The following is a 21,212-nucleotide window of genomic DNA, read 5'->3' as shown; positions in this document are numbered from 1 at the left end:
GGAGGTTCTTGGTCCTTGTCCAAGAGTAAAATGATCAGCACAAATTGTAAGTGAAGAGTAATATGTAATGATTCTAAACCTCAAAAGTAACAGAAGTGTCCACTTTGAGTGCAAAGATATCTGTTTATATCAGGCACATTCCCTAGATGGTAAACAGAAGCAAGGAAGCCAAGACATAAAGTGATACTGAATTAAGAAGTAGCATTAAGAAATACACCTCCAACTGCAGAAGATAGACTGTTTCAGGCAACAATTTATTCAGCATCCTGAATACTGAAAGCTGTAGTAACAGGCTTGCTGTTGACCTAGCAAAGATACCATTGGGTGTGCTGGGGGCATTTACAGTCAAAAAAAGTACAAGATATCTCAAAAAAAAAAGAATACTTGTTACATGAGTGAATGCATATGTCTGTCATGAATCTTCCTACTGCTTAGGAAGACACAAAGTTGTCCATTTTGTTACCTCTGGTCTTCTACAAACTACCGCAACACCAAAAAATGTCTGAGAGAAGACACAAGTCTGAATTAACGACTGACCTGAAATCTCTCAGCAGATCTTTTCAATCCTTCTCACTGTAATTACCAAATTCCAAAACACATAGATCAAACTTGCTTTAGTGATTCATTAAAACAACAAGAGTTTCAAAATTACCATTGCTGTTTACACCAGAGTTTCAAAAGCCCTTCTGAAAAAATGGACTTCAGATCCACTATGTCTGTTACTGTTAATTCAATTTTTTTCCAATCTGGACAGCCACTGTTTGCCTTGTCTCTTCTCAAAATGCAACACCATGACTATTTGAAAGTGCTGAGCTAAAAAAAAGAATATATATATAGTGACAGGGCACAGCATTTAAGAAAAACAGGTAGGCTCCCCTGCACTTTTGGAAAGAACTGGAGTATTGATCAACAGGAGGAGAATATCATACCAGGAGTGCTTGTTACAGCTGCAATCACCTATCTTTTCAGACAAAACACAGTTTTAAAGATGAAACAGAGAGCTAGTGTGCTAGCTCTCTCTAAAGAACTTCTATGCACTGAAAGTAGTAATATCAAGAAAGTTTCTCACTGAATGCTGCAGAGCTGAAGAAGTAGATGTGGAGGTCACGAGCTAGTGAGGTACAGGAGTAGACATGAAGAGAAGAAACAAGCCATGACAGAGCTTAAGAGTAAGACAAATGGTGGTGTCAAGGTGGTGGAAAGGTGGAAGTCAACAGAGGCTTCCATCAGCAAGGAAAATATCATTAGAGAAATAAGCATAGAAAGTGACTTCTGTAAAAATCCATTTGGATGAGTAAATGGATCAAGATTACACAGGAAAAAGAAATATGTTTCTAAAGGCTTGAAAAGAAGGAGAATGGCAAAGGATGAAATTCACTCTTCACCGTGAGCAAAGGTCTAGAGGAATGTTTCATTCACGGTTCAGCCAAATATTATAATGGCAAATAAGCAGTAAATTGTCTCATCTCTAAACCAGGGCAGCTTTCAGTATAACCTGTTCAGATTAAAGTGGTACAAGTGAGAATCAAGCACAATCAAATGTGTAAAATGTACAAGCTGAAAATGCATAAGGTCCCGTGTTTCTAGGACTGTTATTTGTAACTGCATTATACATAAAAAATGTGGACAGAAATGATATTTTCAAGTTGACAGCTTCCTTTTAATTTCCCAGGTTGTTACTTTTGGGATTGTATTTTACTATTTGGTAAAACCTGCAAGTATCTGTTCTGGTTTATAAAAAACTAAACAAAAGAGGAAGGATATTTTCTCTTTCATGTATATTTATCTTACTGAGCAAAGATACATGCATCTATCCAGGAAATCACTCCCAGGGTGACCTTTACATGATCCAGAAGTCTTGTGGTGATATCTTTCTTTATTCTTGGGAACTAGTTAGGAAGCATTTTAATAAAGAAATATTGGTAGACTGCTGAAATATATAATGGACTCTTAAACCTCTCTATGGAGACCTGTGTTCTTTGCACATGGAGGGCAGTGAATTCTCTTGCTCAGTTGCTCAGATTGGTGAAGAATCAGAGTTAATAAACGCGTGAGACAAATTGCTCTGAAATATTTTTAGAGTGAATCTTAACTAGAGTACATTTGTCCCTGAATATCAATTTTACAGAACCCCTACAGCTTTATAAGGCAAAGAAGTATATTTTTAAGAGTTGATGTATTTGTTTTTGCAGGTGGTTAAAATAGAACTTCTCAGAATCTTATTAGAAACAATGAATTATATCACATACTGTTTAAAGGAACTGCTAGCTTGTGGGAGAAACCTGTTGGGACATTCTGATATTTTTATGTTAGCAACTTTTTCAGATTACTTGGTATTCCCTTGTTAGAACATATCATGGTTTAGGAAAATTATTTTAGAAAAAATAAGTTAAAATTGCAAGAGCTTTTTGTCAAGTGATATTTTCAAACTAGATCTACCATTTTTGACCTTGATACACAGAAGTGAAATTTACACAATAGTCTGACCTCAATGCTTATCATAATAGAGACTCACTGTTTAATTAAAAGTTTGTCTAATTCTGTATGCTGGTTAATACTCAGGTACATTTTCATTGGGGAAAATTATTGTTTCTGGTCCCCAACTAACAGCTGTTCTGGCCTGCTCCCAATTCTTTGCAGATGAAATAACAAATCACAGATCAAAAAACTACCTAAATGTTGTTTGATAGGTATACTATATAAATGTGAAAAAATTAAAACCAAATAAACCTGTTGTGGAGGATATGACTCTTTCACCATTTCTGATCTGGTATAGTTTGTTTAATACCAAGATCCCAGATCCATCCCACCAATGCCAGGAGAAATCAAATATTAAATTAAATAAACTATTGTTAAACTAAATCAAATCTTCCTGTCAGAAAGGATGTATCAAACTAGTGAGTCCTCTAAACTCTCATGCAAGGCACACCAATATGATGATGATGTTAAAACCACACAATCATAGAATATCCTGAGTTGGAAAGGACTCATAAGGATCATCAAAGTCCAACTCCTGACCCTGCACAGAACAGCTCCAAGAGTCACACCATGTGCCTGAGAGTATTGTCCAAACACTTCTTAAACTCTGGCAGGGTTGGTGCTGTGACCACTTCTCTGGGGAGTCTGTTCCTTCACCCAACCACCCTCTGGATGAAGAACCTTTTCCTAAAACCCAACCTCAGCCTCCCCTGACACAAATTCAGGCCATTCCCTCAGGTCTTGTCACAGGTCACCACAGAGAAGAGATCCGTGCCTGACCCTCCTCTTCCCTCACAAGGAAGCTGTTGACTGCAATGAGGTCTCCCCTCAGTCTACTCTTCTCCAGAATGAACAGACCAAGTGACCTCAGCTGCTCATCAAGGCCCTTCATCATCTTTGTTGCCCATCTTTGGACACTCTCTAATTGCTTAATATCTTTCCTATATTATGATGCCCAAAACTGCACACAATATTCAAGAGTGAGGCTGCGCCAGTGCAGAGCCGACAGGGACAATCCCCTCCCTCAACTGGCTGGTGATGTTTTGCCTGATGCTCCCCAGGACAGGGTCGGCCCTCCTGGCTGCCAGGGCACTGCTGACTCAAATTCAACTTGCCATTGACCAGGACCAGGTCCCCTTTTCCTCAGCACTGTGGAAAAGTGAGAGGAAACAAAGGAAAAGGCTTTTTATTTGAGCATGTGTAACTATGCAAACACAAGATGATGACGAAAGCAGAATGATGTCTAGTTCCAAGACTTGTCCAGTGAGACAGAAATTGTCTGTTTAGGGAGTGGCGTTCCATGAATGTCGCCCTCCTCTCAGCATCACGACTTCCTCAGAAAACTCTCCTACAGGGATTTGGGAAATGGAGGCCAGAATACTGCACTCTGGAGCATTTCTGTCCCCAGGATGACACTGTTCTACAGAGATACAATTTGATTTAAAAGGAAACATTGGCCTGACCACATTAAAACACACTCAGAAACTCTAAAATGACATTTAACAGATGCACTGGCACTCAAGTTATTGACAAGCTACAGAACAAATAACAAGTTTATAAATAGAGAGCCAGCATGGATACCCAGTATGGGCAAGTCATTTAGCTGCAGCTAGTCATAAATAATGGTTTTAATAACACAGTGACTTTGAAGTTACCCATATCTAAACATTAGTCAACTCAGCTGAAAAGGCAAGTGTATAAAATAATATCTGCAAGTAAAGAAAACCTTATTAATGCAGAAAAAAAAACCTGAAAGCTATTGTATATTAAAAATAATCACCACCACTACCAAAAAAAAAAAAAAAAAAAAAGGAGCCAAGCTTCAGCACTGTTGTTCAGCAATTATTGAGTTAGGGTTTTTACACATCCTTGGGTGCCAAAGGAACACAACTAGAAAATCACAAACCAAGATGTCCCTTATATTGCACCCCTTAGAAAGACTGCTGCTGTCTTGAAGGAGAACCTAGTGCCAAACAGAATTACATGGGAATTGGCTCTGGTACAAAATCAACCCACAGACACAAACTGCATTTGATCATATAAATACATACTCTAGGAGCTAAATCTAGTGAAGAAACAGATACATAAAACTCAATGTTTTGAACTCTTCTAATGAAACATTATGGTTGATCATACCTAATGACTCTTGCATATTAAGTATAATCACTTAAACAAAATCAGATTTGGCTCCTGGGAGTAAACCAAGCCATACAAATTAAGCTGTACCCAGCTACAAACAAGGAAAACAAACAAAATTCCAAACAAGAGAATGAATTTTTATAGGCACATATAGAAGGTTATTACAGGCCCACGTTTTTTCGACAAGCTGTTAGTGTGAAACAGATTAATGGTTTGTTAATTGCTCTAAGCAGATGATTTTTAAGTAAGGGTTTTACTAGTGGAACTTTTAACGAGCCAGCACTTAAAGGACAGAGAAGTAATTACAATGTTTATAATAGCTTGGTACAAGGATAGCAGGCATTCCTGAAGCAAACAGAAATAGGAGGATTAATTTTGTGTGTTGCGATTTACCATATTTGCAAAACAAGCCTCTAAGCATAAGAAATGCATGGAACAGAAATTACATGAACTGGAGTCTTTGGGGAGCATGTCTAAGCAATGATCACACACTGAGCTGAATGAAGATTATGCATGCGAGATTGCAGTGTGATGACCAAACTCGCACAGTAATTGCAAATGCTTCTCATTCAATATGCCAAAAGTATCTGCACCATACGCCCTACAAGTAAATAGTCTTTTCATGCTACAATACAGGAACAAGCAGACCTTTGGTTACCAGATTTATGTATAAGCGCAACAAACAGAGAGCTATTTTCCTTCACCTCAATTTTCCACCTGGATAAAGGTCAAAAAACTGCTGAACAGAAATAAGCAGCACTGAAGAACAAATTAATGAAAACAGAGGTTAAAACAAGGGTAAATTTATGTCTTTTAATGAGTGTCTGGAGCAGAACACAAGCCTGAGGCTTCAAGCAGTATTACTACTATCATAGCTAAAGAGCAATTTAATTTTTGTTTTACCAGAAGGATAACCCCATCTAGGTACTTTTATGTGCTACATTATTGTATTTTCTGAATATCTCAGTTTTTATTGTATCTATCTACATAACACTTGAGCAAGAGACATCCTTCAGCTAGTCTAGTGGCTGTTCAATGCAATGCAGAGTCCTGGAAGGGAAGAAAAATTTTTCCTGGGCTAGTGGCCATTTGCTAAGATGAGGAGCCAGGCTCAAACTATCCACCCCTGCTTAGCCTCCGGGAACGCAGTAACAGCTACACAGAGAGCAGAGATGAAGAACACCTTCTCCCAGACTTATTTGGAACTGGGAAGGGAAAGAGCACTCTTCAAAGCAGTGGAAGATCTGAATTTAAACCACTTTCACCTCCATCCCGATCTAACATTTTTCTAGGAGTGAAAAGAAATCAGTCTTCTCTGTCCAACAGGGACAATTTAAGAGCCCTAATTTCAACAAAATGCTTTCAAGCTGTGAATGCTAGTCTTATAAACCTTGGTCCAAAGAAGTAATGAAGCTCTTTGGCAGAGGCCAAATTACAAACAAACCCTGTCTTCATGATTTCCAGAAGCAGATTGGGCACATCCCCAGTCAGCATGCTCGCTGCGGTGAACACCATAGAGAATGTTTACAAAATAGGGTAATGCTGAGTTTCCCAGCACCAAGCACTTTCTGTGCTTGTAGTCCAAACAAACTAAGATTAGACTTGCAAAACAGCTAAAGTATCCATTATAGAGGCTCGGTCTCTTCTTACTCTTCCCTGAGCATCTGATCCTGGCCCCCCACTGGAAGACAGATATCAGGTTACACAGATAAGATAACTGTTGCTTGGTTTAATCCAGTGCAGATGCTTTACTACTGCAACTTGAAATGACTCAGCTTAAAAGTTGTTGAGATCCTCAGAAACTCTGGAGACATGTTATCTTTTAGTGTCACCTTTGTACAGCCATGTTCTCAAACCTGGCATTTGTTCCCAAAAAGCGTTGTCTGGACCATACTGATCAGCCCAATGTCAAAGCATTGGCAGCATCCACAAATTATATGCCCCTGGCACACCTTCACAATGTGCTCAGTTAAGTGATCTCCAGACAAACTTCCTCCTATATGTCACCAACCCTCCTAGTGAACACAGCATCCCATGTCCCCTAAATTCAGTTTAGGAGGAATCCCGTGACAGTACCTTACATAGTAGGCATTTGAAGTCGAGTTCCTAATCTTTTCTGTTAAACTTCTCCTTCTAGAATTGAATATATGTGGTAGTGACAATGGGGAGGTGCAGAAGAGTGGAAAGAAAACAGGGAGAAGGGTTTTGCATCTGTGAGTTTTCAACACTGATGTTTGTGTGCTTTCTGGGGATAGAGGATTCCACCCTGAGGTATGCTGAAGAAGGCAAAACATGCTAGACTTTGATACTCTTCAGAACAGTAATAATTATAAACTCTAGCTTATAGAGTCATGCATCAGCACTCTGCCCCAATAAATATTTAATTATTCCCTATAAATGGACAATATATAAACAAGAAAAAGCTAAATAATACCTGCCAGCATAATTCATTTTGCACTCCTGTGGGTAAGAAGAGAAGCACTAGCAGCTCTCCTCTGGTCAAGAGGGAACTGAACATGGATTACCACATCCTCAGAAGACATCCTAACCGAGTAGCTCCTTTATAAGGAAAATTGTGTCAGCAGTGCCTTTACACACATTACAAGAGATACCTACCTATGGTCTTATTTACAGAATAATTTACAGTATTATGATTCTGAACCTTAATCAGGTATCAACATCTTAACGAGGCACATTTTCAGGAAATGGCATCTTGTCCCATTTTTTGAATTCATTACTTGCTAGTTTATAGGTGTATTTTGCATTTTTTGGACATTAATTTTGAACAACAGCTTCTCTCCATGCAGTGCACCACAAGATACGATCCTTATCTGATATCTGCACATGGTGAGATACCTCAGACAATGTAATTCCCAGTTCCCTTTTGCAACTCACTTCTTAAGTTCTCTTCTCAAAGCTCACATACAGTCCTTCAAGAAGTACACAGAACAGTAAAGAATTAAAACCTGCAGTTCCCAAATCCTGAGTTAGTATTTTCATTATTAAATAAATCTTCCAGAGCAGTTTCCATAATTCTTTTTATATACTTGGAGACATAGAGATAGACATATAGTGACTGTGCTGTCAAGACTAATTGCCTTCCACAGTGCCTCAAGAATTTTTGTTTTGGAAACTGAAATCTTTCATGCCTCTAAGTATAGCTCCCTTGAGAAGAGCCTAAGACAACTAAATATTTTCTATCCCAAAAGAGGAGATCTTTCATTACAACCCGGCATTTTTTTTTCCAAGAACATGTAATGCATTGAGCTCTGGGGTCCCCAACATAAGAAGGATGTGGATCTGTTGGAGCAAGTCCAAAGGAGGCCACAAGATGCTCAGAGAGCTGGAGCACCACTCCTATTGAAGGCATGTTGAGAGACTCAGGCTTGTTCAGCCTGGAAAAGAGAACGGTAACAGGGAGCCCTCATTCAGTACCTAAAGGGGGCTCCAAGAAAGTTGAACACAGGCTATTTACAGGGACATGTAGTGATAGGACAAGGGATGATGGCTTTAAATTCACAGAGGGTAGGTTTAGATTAGATATTCCTCATGATGAGGATGGTGAGACACTGGAACAGGTTGCCCAGGGAAGATGTGGATGTTCCATCCATGGAAGTGTTCAAGGCCAGGTTGGATGGTTGCTTTGAGCAACTTGGTCTAGTGGAAGGTGTTCCTGCCTATGGCAGGGGCTCTGGAACTATATGATCTTTAAGGTTCCTTCCAACCCAAACCATTCTATGACTCTGTGTGATTCTGTGATATGTTTAAGTGCTTTTTGGAACAGGACTAAATAAACTGTGCTCCCTGTCTACTGCTAATTGAACAAAATCTAATGGGTTTTAATTGCACTTGGAGAAACTACAGGTTGTCATCAGGAAAGACTTTCTATCAGTGAGGAAATAAGTTACCTGGAGAAGTTGTTGACTCTCTATTGTGGGACAGTTTATAGAACAGACTAGACAAAGGTGTCAGGAACAATTCAAATGTAGTTGATCTGCCCTAGGGCAAGAGAATGGACAACAGGTGTAGTTTAGAACTTCTTCAGAGTTATATTCTAGACTTCCTACATCATGAAAAACTTGCTGGATTTTTTCATTTAGTGCTTAATATGTCACATTCCCTGTGTCCTATATGAATATATGAAACAAAAAAGTCTTTTCCAAATAGAACCTAGTCAACATTTCTAGGGAATACTGAACTTGGCCCAAAAACTGTTTCACTGATTCCGAAACCATCCACAAACTTAAGCTGATTTTGTCAAGTTGCATTTACAGGAGGGAAAACTACATGGATAAATTCACACAAAAAACCCCATTCATATATGTCCTTCTTTCTTCCTTTTCACTAACATCCACTCATCATACTTTGGTCTATGATATTTACAGCTCCACCAGATGCATTGCCACATATATTTAGTTTCTGTACAGAGTGAAATGCAATAATAATGTGATCGTAGGTGATACTGAATTTTGCATCTGCAAACATTGGTGTCACTAGTTATTTGAATGACCTACAGTGGAGCAAAAAGCAAGGATGTGGTGTTTAAATCCATAGGCCATACTTAAGCATGTATTGATTTCATGTGGTTCAGGAGCTACTTAAGGGTCTAAACCTAAACAGCACAGAAGCATCCAAGTAAAAACAAACAAACAAACAAACAAACCCAAACATCAACAAAACTGTGGAGAAAAACAAAACAGTAACTATCATTAAAAAAACAACACATTTAAAAACAAACAAACACACAAACAAACCCAAACATCAACAAAACTGTGGAGAAAAACAAAACAGTAACTATCATTAAAAAAACAACACATTTTGTTAATTCCATTGTTTGTAGCCATGAGGTGCTATGTGGGGTAATTCATGTTATAACTTTGGATGCAACTGGAGCTGTTATATTCCACTGACTTTCCACTTGCTTTTGCAAAGTCTCTGAGTTTCAGAGATGTCTCTCTTCTAAGGCTGAGAATGATGGGAGATTATAGGATGACTCTTGACCCTTTAATCTCTATTAAGTGATGAAGATCCAGTCCCACTATGTTGCAAGACCTAGCACCATTTTTCTACAAACAACTATGGTGGTCACAGATGCAAGGTGGCAGATTTGTACGCTATTGCAAACAACAACCTAACACCTTCTCTGTTATCTAAAAATCTACGCTTTCAGAAAAGCAAATACATCCATACAAAGGCAGAGTCACAGGACACCCGACCTGGGCAGTAAAAGCTGCTTTCCTTTTTATCAACAATTGAAATTGGAAAATAAATACAGGAAAAGAAGAACAAAAATAACAAACAGACAGCCAAGGAAGGTTTCAAGTGGAAGGCATGAAAGGAGGACGGCCTCTGGACTGACTGATTATCCTTAGGCTTTTACTGCAGAGCACTGTATCCAGCTCTGGGATCCTCAGCACAGGAAGGACATTGACCCGCTAGAGCATGTGCAGAGGAGGTCATGAAGATCCTGGAGCACCTGCCCTATGAGGAAAGGCTAGAAAAACTGGGATTGTTCAGCGTGGAGAAGACAAGGTTTGGAGATGACCTAACTGTAGCTTTCTAGCACCTGAGGGAGCCTACAAGAAAGCTGGAGACTAGATGATCTTTAAGGTCCCTTCCAACACAAGCAATTCATTGATTCATGATTCTATGAAAGAGGGGAGGCTTTTTCTTTCCAAATCTGGGACATGTAATTGAGGATGGAAAAGGAAAGTACAAAACCATCATTTCCCGTAAGGAATGGACCATGAATAAGAATTTATGTGATGTATTAGATTATCCAGCTACATTTTCATAAGGTAATTTCTCATAGAGAGTAAAGGACTGTACTGGATTTGTACAGCAGCTGGTACATTCAGCATGTGCTAATCAGTTCTGACTCGGAACTGCTGATAGTATGTTGTGCTGTCAAAAGGAAAAAAACCAAAAGCCTACACTTTCAGTCTGGTTTGCCTGCAGTTGGACCATTAAAACATATATGATTTTTAAAGACACTAAATATTTTGTTCTCCCATTATATGAAGATGTAATGAAATTTATGGATACACAGCAAATGATGAAATTTATGGATAGACCGCAAATTTGAAAATAAGGGTACCCTGGACTCTGACTGCCAGCACTCTGGCTTGAAATGGTTATGCCAGTTTCCATGCTACAGTTTTCTGTTGTTTTCCTTTAAATCAGAACACCATTTTCATAAAATGAGGAAAGTTTGGAGTTAGCCCTGTATATGCTATTATTCTTAGCACAGAATTTAGAGTTCAAATTCCTTCAGACAAGAACAGCAGCACATCTCTTAGATAGCAATGAGTTTAAGGAAGATGGGGTTGAGGGTCAAACACTGACGAGGCTGGAATAAAGAGTCTGTTCACTGTCTTTGTCAGATGCTTTGAGACATAACAGGCTGGAATACACTTTCACAATTTTAAAGCATACAGATTTGTGCTAAAAGAAAAAAAAAAAGATAGATATTAGCTGGCTGTGCCTTCAAACTGTGACTCAAATGTTAAATCATTCACGGGATATATCCCACATTAATGTTAAGACTCATTTGTTCTGATTTCACTCAAACCAGAATGCTTGTTCTCATTAATTCTGCAAGCACTCTTTTGCTAATTAATTTTCACAATAAATTCCTTCATTTCTTCAGAGAGTTTTTTTTCTAGCTGCCTGCAATTCTGATTTATCTTTATAAAGAATCACATCTAAAATGTCATGTAGAACTACAATTTCTTTCTGGGTTTTACATTTTTTAAAAGGAGAAAAGCTCTTAAAAATAGTCATGCCTACGGGAAGTTCTTTCCAACAAGTTTTAAAACTTGAAATGCCTTTCTTACCATAACAGCAATGGAAATTTTTATACATTGCCCTCATCTTTGATTTTGGTCTGGAGATTTTGCAGTTTGCAGTCCATGCCCACTCTATTTCTGTCTCACTGTTTAAGAACAGAGCAATTCATTGCTCAGTTCTGTGGGGTTTGTTTTGCCTTTGAAGTACAAATGTGGGGAAAGCAATTAGTTTAGACTGCTAATTTAGCTAATAATAATCTGGAGGCAGGCAAAGGCAGATTAGAGCCAATGGTGACAGAGAAAGGTTTTGAATCCTTCCACTGGCTACAGGAAAAAAGGAAAGGTGTATAACCATCTTCTATGTATCTGTTCCTCATACACAGACTATTCTGGTTATTTCTGGACTATAGAGAAGTTCAGTCCAATGTCAGTCCTGGAAATACGAAAAGTTCTATTAAAATTTTTACACAGGATGTAATCACTGTAGTATTAATAATCTCAGTGGTTATGGGCAAGTAGAGAAGATATATTCTCTTTTGGGGGTACTCACAGAGGCCAAGTACCAGATAAAGTACATCAAGGATGAGAAAAAGAAAGGTTTTTACCTTCCCTTTGACAGATACCTGCAGATAGCAAAATTGAAAGCATAAAGAAGTTAACAACATTATCAAGGTCAGAAGGATAACACTACACATCCTTCACATCCTAATCTAATTCCTTAATTAAGACATCCTTTCAATTTTATACACCATTGCATGGCTTTTCTCAGGTTTGAGACATCTCAGTCATTATATGTATTTTAATTCTTAATATGTTAAATTACCTCTTGTTTTTTCTGCAGATTTTCATGATCTGTAGCAGATGTTGTCTTCTCCCATTTCTCTGCAACTTGATTTGCTTCTTCTATTTTTTGTTCATAGCTTTTCTGGGAATTTAGCAGTGTCACTTCATAAAACTCTTGAATATCTGTTCATAAAGAGGAACAAGTAAAAGATGTTATTTGCCCTATTGGTTTTGAATCCATGATGTTTTCCTTTGGCCAGTATGTGCTTACACATTATTATCATAACGATAAACATTTACTACATTTTAGTAGAAAGAATCAATATGCAATGTTTTTTTTCTAAAATTTCAGTGAGATGCTTGAGGCATATTGTTATTTTAAAGAGGTCTTTAGAAATAATTTCAAAAGTGTAAAGGAATAGCATTATAAGAAGAGATGCAAAGAACATGTTAATGCACACCTGAACAATATAGGCAGAACAGACTCTTATACAGAGAGAAATAAGTCACAGATTGTTTTCACCAGTAAAATAGAAATTTGCAGATGTAAAATATCTTAAGAGAAATTTGCTGGCACCCATCTGAGGCACCTAAATCACTCTCAGCCCTATCTGCAAGTTCATTTTGGAATATTTCAAGTGGAGTGCACAACTTGAAGAAAGACTTTGTGGGTTCATCACTTCAACCTGTTGCCATTCAAAAGTGGCTGGTTAATGTTTGGTTTCAACCACAAGTAAGCAACAAGCCAGGTCTTAATATCATGTTCAGATTTTTCTATCACACTTATTTCCTTGGGGCATGATCAGATATACAAGATCCAGCACTAAAAACAGTTTTACTGAAATCTGTGCATATAATGACCTAAGGAGAGGTGGAAAAAGTATTTCCCTTCCACGGAAAAAAAGTTTTTAGTCCGATAGTCACACACAAGAGGTGACATGTTGTCTAACGGAGATAACTGACTTGTAAAAGAAGAAACAAACTTCACATTATTTTAATTATTAACAATGGACAGCATTTCTCCTGGTTATGAAAGAAAGAGATTGCATCTACCTGGATATGTCTTGGGACCTCAAAGAAGAGATTTTTTATAGGGTCTGTGCTTGTCCTCACATTAAGTCCCTGGCCAGATCTCTAGAATCTCTTCCCTCTCTTTAGTAACAACTGAAGTTGAACTTTTCTTCTAACTCCTTTTACAACTTTCCAACTCATTATGTACTCTATTTGTCATGTACAATGGGAAAAAAAAGAATCATAGAATCAGTAAGTGAAAAGCCCTGAAAGTTCATAAGTTCCAACCTACAACTGAATACCACCATGCCCACTAAACCACACCATCATGAAGTGCCACGTCTACTCATTTTTTGAACACTTCCAGGGATGGTGATTCTACCACTTCACTGGGGAGCCTGTTCCAATTCTTGAAAACCCTTCCAGTGAAGAAAATTTTCCTAATATTCAAACTGAAACTCCCCTGGCACAACTTGAGGCCATTTCTCCTTTGCCTATTGCTAGTTGCCCAGCAGAAAAGGCCAATCCCCACCTTGCCACACTAACTTCTCTTTCACAGATATACTTGTAAGAATTTATATTTCATATTATTAAGAACATTTCACTCCACCATTAAAACTAAAGCCTATTTTAAAAGATACAGGATAGTTGCAATGAGAATGGAAGTTTCTCCATTCTTGATGTGGGGAATTTTTTGCAGTTGCTTTGAATGCTCATAGTGCAATTGCAAACAGTTGCAATATATGGTTCGACGCCAGGTCAATTTGTATTTCAACTGCAAGTAAAACATATTAGGCTAATATGTAATTATCTCTAGATAAATACTTTGCAGAAGTAAGCTAGAAATTGCCCTCTGGCAGTAGCATTCAGCTGGCATTGCTGTCATTATCAGAGTATTAATTGGGTTGACAGTAGTCAGTCAAGGAATAGCAGAACATCGCTTTTGCCCTAGCTTTAAAGCCTGCCTTGCCCTAGTGTTTTCATTAAAAACTATGTGTGAGCCACATTTGCAAGTGTATGAACATGTGCAAAATAAATATTAAAATCTCAGTCTCTTTGTAAAGACCCTTATCTATTCTGAGGAGGCCATGGGTTGCTTTCACTAGAATAATGATCGCTGGTGTGCAGAGAAGAGCATTTCAGTGTACTTATGCGGTCACAGAAGAAAGCACAGAGGATTCACTCAGTTGGTTGCTTTGTTATTCCATAAGCTAAAATTGCCTTTTCTATGGAACAGGGAACAGAAACTTGCAGTCAATCAAGGTTAGCAGAAAATAGGATTTGTAATTTGCTCTGAGTAAAATCTGCTCTATCAAGTAATCTCCACTACGTGAGAGGTGCAATCATACTAGGAAGGGAAAAGAGTTGAATACTACTGAGGATGGAAAAAGAGGTGTAAAGGAGGTGATGGCAGCAAGCAGCTACAGAATCAAGCTTAGAACCAAGGTCATAAAAAGTAATTATGAGGACATGGTAATTCTTAAGTAAAATGCCGAAATACAGTCTGTCTCCCAGGGGAGTTTTACAGGAAAATATTCAATAATAAGACTAAAATCTTATCGTAGAAAACACAGAAATAATATAAAGACTTGGGTTGGAAGGGACTTTAAAGATCATATAGTTCCAACCACCCTGCCATGGGCAGAGACACCTTCTACTAGACCAGGTTGTACCAAGCCCCATCCAACCTGGCCATGAACACCTCCAGGGATGGGGCATTTCTTACACAAATTAAATCTGCATCTAGTATTTCTTGGCATTATAATCCCTCCCTTCCAGGAAAACAAGTTGAGATTTCATTTAGAAATGGCAATAGTATTACTGATTAACTTTGTGAGTACAAAACACCTCTTCAGATGAACAGTTCGAATCTCTGTACTGCTCCAAACATTTTGTTCAGCAATTAATTCACGTTTGTATAAAGTGTCAGTGAACCTCACTGGATTTACAGTTCAACAGAATTTGTTAATTTATTTCTTAAGAGATTACTTACTTTATTTAATAAATTCTGCTTGTTCTCCCTATAGTCTAGCCAAATTATTTTGTCAGTTCTGCTCTATAAAGATAAATTGCAGACAAGAAATTATATATATATTCTCATATGAAGTAATTCTAAAGATACCATCATTTATTTTATTTTGGATGACTCCCTCACTGGGGAAGTGGGAAAGCAAATCTTCTCAACATCAGCATGGTAGAGAACATATCAGTATCATTTTGCAATTGCCCATGGACAGGTATATCATACATCACTGCATTTGTTCTCTGCAGGCAAGCTCCAAGGACTTTTCCTTTCCTACAGACCTGTGCAGGAGTAAGCAGCATCTAACCTTTACAGATACATCAGGAAACACTGTCCCTTACTAAAGCTGAATATACCTCTCAGTCTGAAGTCTTGGTGTTTTTACTATTATTTAAAAAAAAAAAATCAGGCTCAAATTTGAGTTGTGCTCACCCTTATGCCACTTTTTTTTTAAAGTTAATTTAAACAAAAGTAATTTTGGAAAAGAGTAAGAACTGGAGAAGACACAATGCCTTACACAGATGAGTGACTTTCTTTTCAGGCAGCAGTTACATAGAAAGAAAAAATCTGTGATCAGACAGAGCTAAACATGCTGCCTAAACTTGCCATTTTCTGACTTTTGAGTGTTTGGTGCTGCAGCCCTACTGCCATTATTTCAGTGCAATTCCTGTTCCAATTTATATGCAACACAATATCCATTTGTTATAGAAACAGTTTAAAGACCTGATAGCACAAGGGTTAAATAATATGAATAGGTAAAAAATGTTGAATAGCCTAAACTATGGTCTGTCTTCTGTGACCATGGGCTTTTGCCAGCATTCTAATAAGGAAAAAATGAGATAAAGCAATACAATTCCTCATTCTTCTGTAAGCAGTTGAGCACCAGAAAGATAGAAGTAAATTGAGGGCAATTCAGACAGAGACAGATGATTAAAGGTCTGAGAGGACTAACTTTTGAGCAGTGATTAAAGGAAGAGCATAATAACAACATACACACCATACAACATTTCCTTTCATTTCAAAGCAAAGCAAGCATATAGTATTGGCTGAGAAAATTGCCCATGGCCTCAAAGAGAAGCAAACCAGCAGGTCTGAACTGCAGAGGCCCTCAGATGAGCACACCAGGTTTGTCCAGCCCTTTGTGATCAATAACCCACTTACTGTGGCTTCAGAATCACCAGTGGGTTCTGGGAAACATAATTCCATTTTTAAAAGTCCTCTTTGCAAGGAGATGTAGATGCAGCTGCATGAGCAAATTGGGAATGATTCCTCAGTGTGCTAGGAACAAGACAGGAGCCTCTCACTCCTACAAGATTTCTCCTTTATTCAAAATACATACTAGCGTGATCTAAAGTTAGAGGGGAAAGGTGATCAGGATTTTTCCTATTTATGCATCTTGGTGCCCTCTCTACTATTGACCTGCCTTCAGCTGTGTAAATCAGCCTAATCAGCAGGTAGCCCCTACACAGAGAAGCACTAGAAGGTACCAAATGCATTTCAGTACTTTCATGCACATTCAGAAATGCAGCCATCAAGGCACATGCATCCCAGTGCACCAAGCAGCTGGGATTACCCCAATATATCTCTTAAAACCAGCTGACCTGTAGCTGCACTTTGCATGTACCAAACTGATGCAAAGGGTTAGGGAGGGAGAATATCAAAAGGTAATAAAGGTAATAAGACAATAAAGTGCAAAATGCAGAGAGCCTCAACTTGAGCTTGTGCAGGTTTACAATGCAGCTATACAGGTGAAATCACAGAATGGCTTTGTTTGGAAGGGACCATAAAGATCACCTAGTTCCAACCCCTCTACCATAGGCAGACCATAGGCAGATGGGACACCTTCCCACTAAAACAGGTTGCTCAAAGCCCCATCATACTTGGCCTTGGATAGATTTGCAAGACACCAAACTCAGGATTCAGAAGACAGAGGGCATAAAGGAAAACAGTGCAGGAGTGGAGATAAAAATCTCTTATACTTCTTTTGCATTTAAAAAAGTAAGGGGAAGAAGAGGAAAGTCTATATTCCAGTAATAAACAAGACAATGCCAGGCTTTCTGATACCATCTATATTTTATAGAACACAAACAATTAAGCTTAAAAGGATAATCCTGTACATCGCTTAGTCTGAAGTTGTACTGCGTGTGTCAGCAAATGCTGCTTCCCCAGAGACTTGACAGTACACGTGGCCACATAGAGCTATGCAAACTATTCCATGCACAAAACCTTATCCAAAATCCACTGAATTTGCAGACACCTACCCACTACAGCATGTGTTGACCTCCAGGAAGACAGTACACTGTGCTGACAGCTATTCCAAAAGCTGTTACCTTTATCTGTGCTTAGCAATGAGGGAGGATTTCCTTGAGACATACATCTTCCTTTCCCCCCCCCTTCACTTTATGTCTTGAGATGATTTAGCAATGGCATCAATATTCTGGTATCTGCAGTAATTTTCTGTTGTTTCTGCAGATAGCTGCACAATTTTGCAATTATCTGTAATAGCATTAACAACACAGAATGCCATTACGTAAGGATTGAGCTCTCTGTGCATCATATTTCTATAGAACCAAATTGGGAACTGGAACAAGTATTCTGTAGGATAAAAAGAAAGTTGGGTTTTTTCCTCCTCCTTCTAGAGGTCCTTAGCCATAGAATTCATTTTTCCAATACTGTGCCAGTGCCCTGACTTGCTTTGCAGTATAACTCCCATCTGTTTTTCCAGGGCATTCAGGGACAAGGTGGAATGGGGGTCTAAGGCAACACGCAAACACAAGCTGTTGCCTTTCTGGGAAATTTGGGGCAGTCTTTTTGTCTGTGTGTAGGATAGTGTCTGATATGTACCTTTTAATGTTCTGTAACAGCACAAATGACTACTGTCTGGCAGAACACTGTGAATCAAAATAAAGTCAGTTGTTGCAGACTCTTGCTGTAAGTCCTTTTTTTAACTAAGGGAACATTACGGTGTATGTCTAAATGGCATCATTTATATCCTGGGGAGTAGATTATGCTGGGTCAGCTTCAGCCATCTGGTCTGAATTATTAGGTAGGAGTAAGGCGAATTGTGCAGGATGTTTTTCAAGAAGGAAAACTGATTCAGGCAGTAGAAGTAGCAGGGAAGTGATCAGAGATTGTACCAGCCTGCCAGTAAAGAGCTTTAGTGGCCCTGCTGCTGGAAGCAGTCCAAAGAGAGGTTAAATAACATACTTCACCCAATGCAATTATGTTGTGGGGGGTTTTTTCAAGAAAAATGTTTCCATATTGAGAAAAACAGCCACTACAAGACAGGGAAGATAATAAGCATGAGAAGTAAAAAGCTACCTTGAAATTGGGCAAGTTTTCAGCTAAAGCAGGACTATGGCACTGATCCATATGAGATGGGAGAAATGGCAGAGCTCCAGTTATCAAGCTGGTACATAGCTTCACGGTCATGGTGAGCTCCAACCTGCCCCAATTAGCATCCCTCAGTGCAGCAGCAGTCAAAAACACCTTTCCCATTTCAGCTGTATCTCATTCCCAGGGCTCCACACATATTTGTCTTGGGTCTGCACTAATAAAGGTGGAGTGAGATTCAACAACAAAGGAAAAGCTCAAGGCTCATTTTTGTAGTTGGCAGAGGTAACACAAAGATATTCCAAGTCAAAAAGAAATTTAGGAGCCCTGTTTGTAAGGTTTTCAGACATAAGCCTTTGGTGCATGAGAAACGTAAGTGCCAACCCAACAGTAAGAGTTACTGCAGAAAGAGAGAACAAGTTCTCTATTCCACACAGGCAGTGAAACAGTGCAGTGCAAGCCAGAGAAGCAGTCTTCTGCCAATTTCCTACAGCTGATAAATGTTGCTAAATCTATTAAAAGCAGCATACTCTGGTAGAACATGTACCAAAGTAGGCAGCAAGAAATACAGTTCCTGACATTAACCTATCTTGATTCTTGAGCCTCAGCAAATCCCTTTCATTTGGCCCAGATAACTTTTTGATGTCTCTTCAAATCTGAATTTTCCAGTGGTCCTGCGATCCTTTGTACATCTGAGATGTTAGCTCTTTGAGGGGGGTGCCATTACTAAGCAGGTAGATACCTGAGCAAAATTACATCTTATTATCAAAAAAAGTTCTGAATACTCTACACGCTGTAATACATACATAAATGATTAGTAATTAATGTCCAATAGGTATTTAGATGTATGAAAAAGAAACATACTTTCAGTACTTCTGTCTTTGCAGTACAATAACAACATGATTGTTTGTTGCATTATACCCAAAATACAATCAGAGCTCTCCAAAAAATTCAGCGAGGAATACATGCCTCAAAGGCAGCTGTCCAAAATGCAGGGAGAATAAAATATTCAACACAGTTAGCTATGCACAGAGAAGATAAAATAATTGCTTCAGCCCTTTCTAAGTGAGCAATGTTTATGTTAAGTGAAAACTAGAAGGCAATCAGTCAGAGAGTAAAGTCAGCATTTAAGCCTGTTCAGTGATGATACTGAGTGTATTACTACAGTTTTGCACACACATTCTACTCACTTATTCATAAATAAGAATTGCAGTCTGGATTGAGGATCAAATACCCACCCCAATAAGCAAGACTGACAAACAAGTAAGAATGGATAATGAGAAAGCTGAGGTACCAACAACTTTTTTTGCTTCCGTCTTCACTGGCACAGTCTCTTCTCACACCTCTCAAGTAGATGGCCTACAAAATGGGGACTAGGGGAGCAAAATCCCTCCTGCTGTAAGAGAAGATCAGGTTCATGGTCAGCTGAAGAACTTAAATGTACATAAGTCTATGGGACATGACAAGATGCATGCCAGAGTGCTGAGAGAATTTGCTGATGTAGTTGCCAATCCACCCTCCACCATATTTGAAAAGTCATGGCAGCCAGGTGAAGGCCCAGGTGTCAGTGTCTCAATGAACATGAGGGCTGTCCCTCAAGGGTCTGTACTGAGACCAGAGCTATTAAGGGTCTTCATCAATGACATAGACAGTGGGATTGAGTGCACCCTCAGCAAGTCTGCAAACAACAAGCTGAGTGGTGTAGTTGACACTCCTGAAGAATGGGATGCCAGCCAGAGGGACTTGGACAAGCTCCAAGAGTGGGCCCATGGGAACTTCATGAAATTTAAAAAGACCTAGTACAAGGTGCTGCACCTGGGTTGGGGCAACCCTGGTATCAGCACAGGGTGGGCAACGAACAGATGAAGAGCAGCCCTGCTGAGAAGAAATTGGAGTTGCTGGTGGATCAAAGACTGGACATGACACATCAATGTCTTCTTGCAGCCCAGAGAGCCAATTGTGTCCTGGGCTGCATCAAAAGTAGCGTGGCCAGTGGGTCGAGAGAGGTGATTCTGCCTGTCTGCTTCACACTCGTGAGACCCACCTCGGAGTACTGCATCCAGCTCGGGGGTCCTTGGCACAGGAAAACATGGACCTGTTAAAGCGAGTCCAGAGGAACTCTGGAAAAATGGTCAGAGGATGAAGCACCTCTCCTGTGAAGACAGGCTGAGAGAGCTGGGGTAGTTCCAGGGCTTGCAGATCAATGCACAGTCTGTGAGAGTCAGAGTAGCATCATGAGCACACACTGCCTGCTTTGTACCTCTGGACAGCCAGGCACATAATTGAACCTGTTCCAGGATGTTTTCTGATGGAAAACTATGTAAACAGAAAATGCTGAAAATTTTACTAAATGTTCAAAACTGACAGCTGAGGAAGTACTAATAGGTCAAGGAAAGGTTCCCTGTGTTTCAGAATAGATCTTTCAAAAAATGAGGTTTCTTTGAAAAATGATGGTTTGTATCAAATTTTCCTATAAGCTTAAATAGAAAACTTCAGCTTTTTTTTAGCACTGTGTATCGCTCTGCATGTAGTATAGAATCACAGAATCATTTAGGTTGGAAAAGACCTTTAAGGTCATCAAGTCCAACTGCTAACCCAACACTGCCAAGTCCACCACTAAACCTCAACCATCCTCAAGTGTCACATCTACACATCTT

General features: G+C 39.0%; 1 protein-coding gene across 6 annotated transcripts in view; it reads right to left on the bottom strand.

Annotated features, from left to right (window-relative positions):
- DLG2 (discs large MAGUK scaffold protein 2) overlaps window positions 1-21,212 on the bottom strand; it is a 996,215-nt gene that overhangs the window by 863,887 nt on the left and 111,116 nt on the right. For all 6 annotated transcript variants that reach the window (XM_050332274.1, XM_050332275.1, XM_050332276.1 and 3 more), the window contains exon 4: window positions 12,229-12,371. In XM_050332274.1, the coding sequence (XP_050188231.1) occupies window positions 12,229-12,371 (143 nt within the window). The remainder of the gene's footprint in view (window positions 1-12,228; window positions 12,372-21,212) is intronic.

Source organism: Myiozetetes cayanensis, unplaced genomic scaffold (genome assembly GCF_022539395.1).
Source record: "Myiozetetes cayanensis isolate MyiCay16 unplaced genomic scaffold, myiCay2020 scf5-8, whole genome shotgun sequence".
NCBI classification, from domain to species: Eukaryota; Metazoa; Chordata; class Aves; order Passeriformes; family Tyrannidae; genus Myiozetetes; species Myiozetetes cayanensis.
The sequence above is the reverse complement of the archived record's forward strand: the minus strand, read 5'-3'. Positions and strand labels throughout refer to the sequence as shown.